General features: G+C 43.8%; 1 protein-coding gene across 2 annotated transcripts in view; it reads right to left on the bottom strand.

Annotated features, from left to right (window-relative positions):
• Positions 1-8,408, bottom strand: part of SRGAP1 (SLIT-ROBO Rho GTPase activating protein 1) — a 275,029-nt gene that overhangs the window by 125,713 nt on the left and 140,908 nt on the right. For both annotated transcript variants that reach the window (XM_006769612.2, XM_006769613.2), the window contains exon 3: positions 6,515-6,677. In XM_006769612.2, the coding sequence (XP_006769675.1) occupies positions 6,515-6,677 (163 nt within the window). The remainder of the gene's footprint in view (positions 1-6,514; positions 6,678-8,408) is intronic.

Raw genomic sequence — 8,408 nt, 5'->3', positions numbered from 1 at the left:
AATTATTGCTGGTGTGTGGACGCGTGCACAATAGACATAATAAAGATAATAGCTAGAAGTTAGTTAGGATGTATTAAGTCCAGACACTGGGCTAAGTGGCTTCTCATGTATGATCCATAAGTCTTCCATACAATTATCTGAAATAAGTTATTATATCTACTTTATACTTGTGGAAGCTGAGGCTTAAGAGGTTTATGAATACTTCCCAGTCCACATAGCTACTAATCAGCAAAGCTAAGACTCACACCCACAATATCTGACTTCAGAGTCTACAAGATGAATCACTATGTTATTCTAATCAACAAGCTTTACGTACAACTCTACAGGTCCAAATCTGAAATAATCGATATTTAAATAACTGGGTAATGCTTTTGTTTGTAAAAAGCTTCACTTTTGCCCTGACTGGTTTGGCTCAGTGAATAGAGCATTGGCCTGCGGACTCAAGGGTCCCGGATTCGATTCTGGTCAAGAGCACAGGCCCGGGTTGTAGGCTTGTCCCCAGGAGGGGGTGTGCAGGAGGCAGCCAATCCATGATTCTCTCTCATCATTGATGTTTCTCTATCTCTCTCCCCCTCTCCCTTCCTAAAAAAAAAAGAAAAAGAAGAAAAAAGAAGACTGGGTCTCATGATGCCTTTAATCAGAAGACCACACAGGTTGGAGCCTGGAGAGGAACCTGTTGGGTTTAGATTTTGCCTCTACCTGGCCAACTGAATGTCCTTCAGCAAGACACTTAAATTCTGGGTCTCAGTCTCCTCACTTGAAAGGATGAGTATTTTATGGATGGTAGGCAAAAGTCACAGGAAATCGTCTCGGCAGCATGAAATATCTTCTATGTCCCTTTCAGGCCTTAAAGAATTGCTAACTTTCATTGATGACTGAGAACGAACAGGATAGGTGCTCTAGATGTCCATTTGGGGATTTCTCATCCACGCTCTCTAGTTCTGGGTGGTGCAGCACCAGCCTGGCTCCAGGTTCCCAGGGACTGTGGGGAGGGAGTTGGGGTCACCCGGGACAGGATCTGGGCTGCCTGTACTTCTGGAGGGCCAAGCACAGGCCCTGGGGTGGCAGGGGCCATCAAGTCCTCAGTCGCCTCCATGTGGTCACAAGAAGAGAGTAGACTGGGCCTGCTGAGCAGGCCCAGGATGTGCGGGCATGGAGGGCCCAGGCTAGTGCCAGTCACGATGGTTTGATCTTCACCGAGTAGGAGGACTCAGCTAGGCTTTGCTGGAGAGCAAGGGAGGTCTATTTGTATTTTTTAAATATTGAATTTACTAAACACATATCTATGAATAGAACTTAAATAAATATTAATATTTAAACAGTGATTGCAAACGTTATCAATTTCCTTAAACAATATCAAGTGCAATTATAAATTTAATATGATAATTATTTGAATACACTTTAAACACTACACAAAACGAAACCAAATACATTATATAAACATATATAAACATTATAAACATATATGTACTGTCATTACACTTAAATTTATTGTAAGACACCAACACTGTAGACTTAATTCATTCCTTCGTTGGTTTCTACTTGCTATTGTTTTTCTCTGGGCAGGAGATACTTTCTTAAGGTTGCTCAAATATGTCTTTTGATGTTTTCTTGGTGTTACTGAAAATTTGTTGGACTCCCTGCACCCCCAAAGAATATTGCCTGACACCCTCTTGTTCACCTACAGGCTTGAGGATAATTGAAAAAACACAGAGATAATGTAACATTCAAATACTACCACTTTATGTTGCTCCCTCTAAACTACATACTTCTATTAACATTCGTAAAATTGGTAAATGAGATCATGTGATAAGGTGCTTAAATAAAGTGATTACTGCAAGCTGGCTGCAGACTTTCTTAAAACTGTGACTGCTGACATGAATTACTTCGTGCGTGTGTAGCACATGAACTGCACATTTTCTGGCCGTGGCACCAAACCAGATGCAGAACACTCTTTTTTCTTCAGCATGAGTCATGGAAAGAAGGCAGCAAAGTCTCATCACGCCAGGAGGCAGGGCTGGAAAACTGGGCAGGAGGCACCCCATTAATCCTGGTTCTTGGGAGAGAAGGGAGAGCTGATAATGAAACAAACCCCTGTGTACAGGAGTCTCCAATTTCTGATCTTCTCCTAAAATGGCAAAGCAGAACCTGGGAGCGTAAAAGCAGAATCCCGCCCTGTCCGGACATAATGAAGGGTCTGGAACTGAATAACTATTTTTGTGGAATGAATCAAGAAATCAATGAAGCCTCAAAGTTAAGGCTCCCCCTGTGAAACAGCTTTGGGGGAAACTGAGAGGCAGTGGAGGTTGCTGGCCAATAGGTTTTCATTGGGCTAGTCTCTGATTTCCCACTAACTGTTGAAATGTGAGGCCCCAAATTTTAATTCATCTATAAGCAAGGAAGTTGTGAGGGCAGTTCTCAGAGTCCAATTACAAATATGGTTTGGGACATCATAATATAAGTGATATACCAATACCCTGTGATGATGTGGATGTGATTATCACAGGGGGTTGTCTCTCCTTAGAATGAGGACACACTTAGTATAATGTCTAGTGTAACCTCACATTACATAATTATTGCTGGTGTGTGGACGTGTGCACAATAGACATAATAAATATAATAGCTAGAAGTTAGTTAGGATGCATTAAGTCCAGACACTGGACTAAGAGGCTTCTTATGTATGATCCATCAGTCTTCCATACAATTATCTGAAATAAGTTATTATATCTACTTTATACTTGTGGAAGCTGAGGCTTAAGAGGTTTGTGAATACTTCCCAGTCCACATAGCTACTAATCAGCAAAGCTAAGACTCACACCCACAATATCTGACTTCAGAGTCTACAAGATGAATCGCTATGTTATTCTGATCAACAAGCTTTATGTACAACTCTACAGGTCTAAATCCGAAATAATCAATATTTAAATAACTGGGTAATGCTTTTGTTTTTAAAAAGCTTCACTTTTGCCCTAGCTGGTTTGGCTCAATGGATTGAAGGGTCCCAGGTTCAATTCCAGCCTAGGGTACATGCCCGGGTTGTGGGCTCAATCCCCAGTGTGGAGTGTGCAGGAGGCAGCCAATCAATGATTCTCTCTCATCACTGATGTTTTTCTCTCTCTCTCCCTCTCCCTTCCTCTCTGAAATCAATAAAGAAATCCTACATAATAAAAGACTAATATGCAAATCGACCGAATGGCGGAACAACCAGGGGAACAACCCGTCGCTATGACGTGCACTAACCATCAGGGGGTAGACACTCAACACAGGAGCTGCCCCCTGCCCGCAGGCCCCAGGTCAGACAAGGTGGGTGCCAGTGGGGTCCCTCCGATCACCCTGCCAGTCACCCCACCGATCAGCCCTGATCGCTGGCCGGGCCAAGGGACCCTACCCGTGCATGAATTTCATGCACTGGGCCTCTAGTGTGTGTGTGTGTGTGTGTGTATATCATCAATAAATTCTTTTAAAAAAGCTTCACTTTTTCTATCTGTTGAAAACCTTCTGGCAAGTGGAGGCAACTATTTCTACAACTGGTTTTGATGTGATTAAACTTTATGTCTTGAAGCTGTTCCCTATACCTATGCATAGAATTAGGTATTCTTATCTGTGCCTTCTTGATTATTATACTCATTTGGTCCCCCAAACACTCCTAGAATGATGTGCTCTGAACTCTTATTTGACTCTACAGTTTGGTAAAGAATTCTCTCTGACTGAACTGAATAAGATATAAGAGGTTGAACCCAGCATCTAGCTGGAGATGCATGAAGATTTTTGGGAAATGAGGAAGTCTTAAATCCTTTCCCAAGAAGAACAGCATTGTGCTCACTGAGGACTCCATAGCAGTTCTAAAGGTCACTTCCGACGGGATCTGACAAGTTCTCTCCGTCTGACAGAACCACGTGCTAGAAGAAGAACTGGAAAAGGGGAAGGCTGGTGATGAGTTTGCTTTTTAACCTAAAGGGACTTGAAGATCTGGGGACTTGATAGGTAGGGTTCTGCCTTCCTGCTCTTCCAGAAGACAGATGTGTCCTCAGGGGCTGACCTGGCCCTTCAGTGACCTCCAGTCCTTCTCTTTTGCCCTCCGCCTCCCTTTCTTCCTTTTCCATCAGTAATAAACACGGGAAGGTGGGTGTGTAGTCTGCTGGGTTTACTTGAGGAAGGTAGGATTTGATATCTGTAATTGTAATGACTATTAAAACTTCCCAGTGGTTAGCAATGGTCAGGAGAAGACTATTCATCCACTAAGTGCCAAAGGAACCATGAGTCTATAAATCCGCAGTTCCCAGGACTGTAATTCTTTTGACTCCAAGAGGATAAGAAGAGACTTCTAGGTAGCAAACAAGCAAGAGTGTGTGTGTTGACTATACATCCTTCAGACCTTTTCTTTAAGAGCCGGAAACTGATTCTCCCAACTACTGGGAATACTGGCTGCTGGCTGTTGAGACTCACAGCTGATCCCTCTCTAGGTTACCCTCCACCAAAGGGAGTTGCCTCACCCCAGGATTACTTAGCCCTTCGCCCAGGCAGCTCAAATCCAATGATGCAAAACAAAGATGAGGCCCTTTGCCTGGATAGGGGACAAAAAATGAGACAATCCCACAAAGACCACCCCAGATCCAGCACTTCCATAGGCTCAGCCTCTGCCCAGTGCTCCCTCCCCTCCCTCAGAGAGTGGGCCTCTGGAATCACCTCCAGAGCTCATACAGCAAGTACGCCGCAGAGCTGGCATTCACATCCAAATCCACGCATCTCTCAGCTCTAGGTTTCTATCGACTTTATCGAGGCCTTGACTTTGATTTTCAAAATACAAATCCTAACACCTTAGCAAGACATACAAAGTCCCTTTTTATATGACCGTCCTGTCTAGCCTCACATCCCATCAGTCATGTCCGTACAATCCCTGGTCCAGTCACATCACACTCTTGCCTTTCCCAGGACATGCCACGCTCTTGCTTTCCCGGGAACAGGTCACTGCCCTTGTCTGCTTGACCACCACCTCCTTCTCCCACAGGCCTCACCGCCAGTGTGTCCTTCCCTGTGAAGAACTTCCTTCCAGCCCCGCAGTCGAGCATCCCTTTAGCAGGGGAGCTGTTCATTATGGTAATGGGTTCCCTGCAGGCAGGGACATGTCTTTTAACTCTGCTTCCCCAGCCAGACATTTTAAAGATGTTTAGTTAAATGGATAAATAAATGAGGACTAGTTTTTTCTTCATCTATAGAGCCTCTCCAAGACCTAACGCCATCTCCTGCTCCTAGAAGATGCTCAAAAACAAAAACAAAAAACCCCAAACATTGGCCAAATGGGGTCTTGGCTGAAAGGGCTGATGCAGGAGAAATTTCCTTCACTCTCATGGCTCAGTCTAAACTGTTTGTTTTAAATCTCTACTTTTAAAGATGCACGGGATATTCTTGTATTTATTGTCTTGTTAATTAATATTGTCTTGTTACATTTTTCACATTTCTCCTTTGTTTGAAACATCTCCCTCCGCCCCCCAAATTACTAGAGCAAAAGAGGAGTTGGAGTTGGCTAAGTTACATTTCTAGGTCAGAACTGAAATCTACTGTGGATACATCAAACATGACTAAGAAGTTTTCCAGCTGGCCTGCCTAACACTGCATCTTTGTTCTACGGGCCCCTTTGAAACATAAATATGCCATTAATCCACAAGTTGGTTCTTTCCCCACTTTCTGAAACTAATAATTACTTACTGAATAGAGGTACAGATATTGGTATAGGCAACCTCACCCCTACTACAAAGCTGAGGTGGGAGCGGGGGCGGGGGCGAACCCTTGTCTTACAAACATACAAACTGAAAGCTAGTCTAACTGGGCAAGTGGCTGTGTTCTCTCCAAAGGAAATGGTCCAATTTTGATCTTGTTCTCAACAAAAATGTCCAAATTAAAACAAAACAAAACAACAAACTGCTGAGAGCTGGCTGGGACTAGTAGTAATAATAAGAAGACTTAAAAGTCCAGTTTCTTCTTCTTTTTTAATGGATTTGGGAAGGAGGGAGCTCGCTGGCATGCAAGGGACAGAATTTTCTGTGCCCTGTGGAATTTTTTTCATGTCACTCCATCACCGCCTCCGCTGCTGGCCTGGTGGGAGTCAGAAGAAACTGTGATAACGTTTTCCCGAGAGCAGCACATCTGGTTATCTCGTTCTTCACAAGTCTCTGACCAGGCGTGAGTCCCAAACACCGAATCGGAAGCTCTTCCTCTCGGGTCTGGTTTTTCCTAACTGCAGGCAGCCCGTCTCTAAGGACAGAGGTGCAACTGGCAGACACTCCCCATTTCAAAAATTTGCTCACATTGTTCAGTCACAGATTCAGTGATTTAACTCTACAAGTAGGCTTGCTCAGGCTTCACTTTTCGTTAGGATATGAACACATTTATTTATTTTTTTACCTAATATTTCTTGAGCCCCGTTAAGGAATCAAGGCACCAGCCCCTTCTCAGTTGTGGCTACAGGCAGAGCGGTTATGGGGGAGCACAGTAGGGCAGGACGGACGGAGGGTACCTTTTTAAACATCCTGGTGGAATCCTCGCTGATCTGCATGAAGCGCATAATCACGTTGTTCAGGTAGATGTCACTCAAGGTTGCGTGGTCTTTGCTTTCTCTCCTCACTTGGTTCAGGAGCAAATACCAGCAGTTCACTGGAGACAACAAGTTCTGGTCTTTCCTACGAAGTGAAGAAAGACAGGATTACCCTCCATTTCAAAGCTGCCCCAGTCAGCTGAGGAAGACACCCAGGCAAACCAGGAGCCACGCGAGACGGGTTTGGTCACTGCTCTTTCACACTGGGTATTGCTCCTACCAGGGCACTCCACAGCCAGCAGGGCAGCCTCCTGGGCCGTGATGGCACAGAGCCAGCCATCCTGGGCTTGAAGAAAAAACTTGGACCAAGAACATGGGTCAAAACGTACTCTCCCAAGAAGGGCCACAAGACCCTCATAGGACCCTGCCATACAGGGCGCTCAGGCAGGCTTTTGGCTTTAAAGCTTCCATTGAAGAAAGCAGTTCGTGTTTACATAAAAATCTATAGACTCCTGTCTCCCAGACAGACTGTGGTTTGCCCCTGCACACAAAGTCTGCTTTGACTGTTCAGGCTGTTGTTGGAAAAGAGATTTGGCTAGGTATGCTTTCCAGGGAACATAAATGTGAGGGTGATTTATGAACCCCCCGATACACAACCTCCAGCCTCCCAAAAAGAGCCAGAACTTTATAGTATTGTCTCAAGGCTCGTGAACAGAACCACAAAGTTTGCTGGCTTATACCTTGTCACACGTCCTGTTTAAGCAGCTTCAGATTTCTAACTCCTCCTTGTTTATTCTAGATAATAAAGCTAAAAGTAAAATATAAACCATGAAAGAAGACTTGTAAAAAATCTTAAAGAAAAACTCTGAACAAAAAGAGCGACCCACATGTAATACCATAATCAATAAAGAAATTAAAAAAAAAAAAAGGTTGACCCACTAGGATGTTGCTGCTTAAAAAAATAAAATCAAAGTACCACCACATTTATGTGTTTGTTTTTTTGCTTTGTTTTGTTTTGACATTAAAATCTAACTGTAAAATGGCAAAATGGCATAGAATGTTTACCCTAACTCAGGGACATAAGTGCCCTTTTATCAGACATGTTATCCTCCTATTATTCATGATCATTGATAACTCTGAATATTAATTCAGTTAGGAAATAAATCATTAAGTCAGCTCTTTCTGTTAATAAGCCCCTCAGACTCAGGATTGAACACTGCATTAAGTCAGAACCATCTCTAGAAAAGACGAAGCAGAACATAGTGGTAAGAATGGGTGCCGTGCTGCAAGCGTTTCTCAGGAACTGTCTGATCCAGGGTCTTAGTACTTGCACCCCCGAGAGAGGCCACCCATTCTCAGCTGGCACACTGAGAGTCGCTCCCCACCTGGAGAACCCCGATTTTCCCTCAAAATGCGCAGGCAAAGGGCAGTGGGCCAATTGCAGACAAGGAGAGCCTTTCTACTGACAATCTCTATCGACCGAGCCAAGAGGGAAATGTTACCTCATCATATTAACTTCTATGTATACTCTTTATGTTGAAGAACATTTGAGGACATTTCATACTTTTCTTTTGTTTCCTCAATGCCCTGCCTATAGTAAGCTTTAAATATTATTTCATTCATTGAATAAACACTTGGCATTGCGTTAACAATAACAGTAGTAATAACAACAATAGAAGCTATCTACACTAATAAAAGACAAACATGCAAATTAACCATACCTTCGCTACACCTAAAGCCACACCCACCAGCCAATCAGAGCAACTATGTGCAAATTAACTCAACCAAGATGGCGGCTGGCAGCCACAGAGCTGGAGCAAGCAGGAGGCTTGGTTGCCCCAATGATGAAGGAAGCCAAGCTTCCCACTTGCCGCGG

The sequence above is a fragment of the Myotis davidii genome, unplaced genomic scaffold (assembly GCF_000327345.1).
Source record: "Myotis davidii unplaced genomic scaffold, ASM32734v1 scaffold523, whole genome shotgun sequence".
Classification (NCBI taxonomy): Eukaryota; Metazoa; Chordata; class Mammalia; order Chiroptera; family Vespertilionidae; genus Myotis; species Myotis davidii.
The sequence above is the reverse complement of the archived record's forward strand: the minus strand, read 5'-3'. Positions and strand labels throughout refer to the sequence as shown.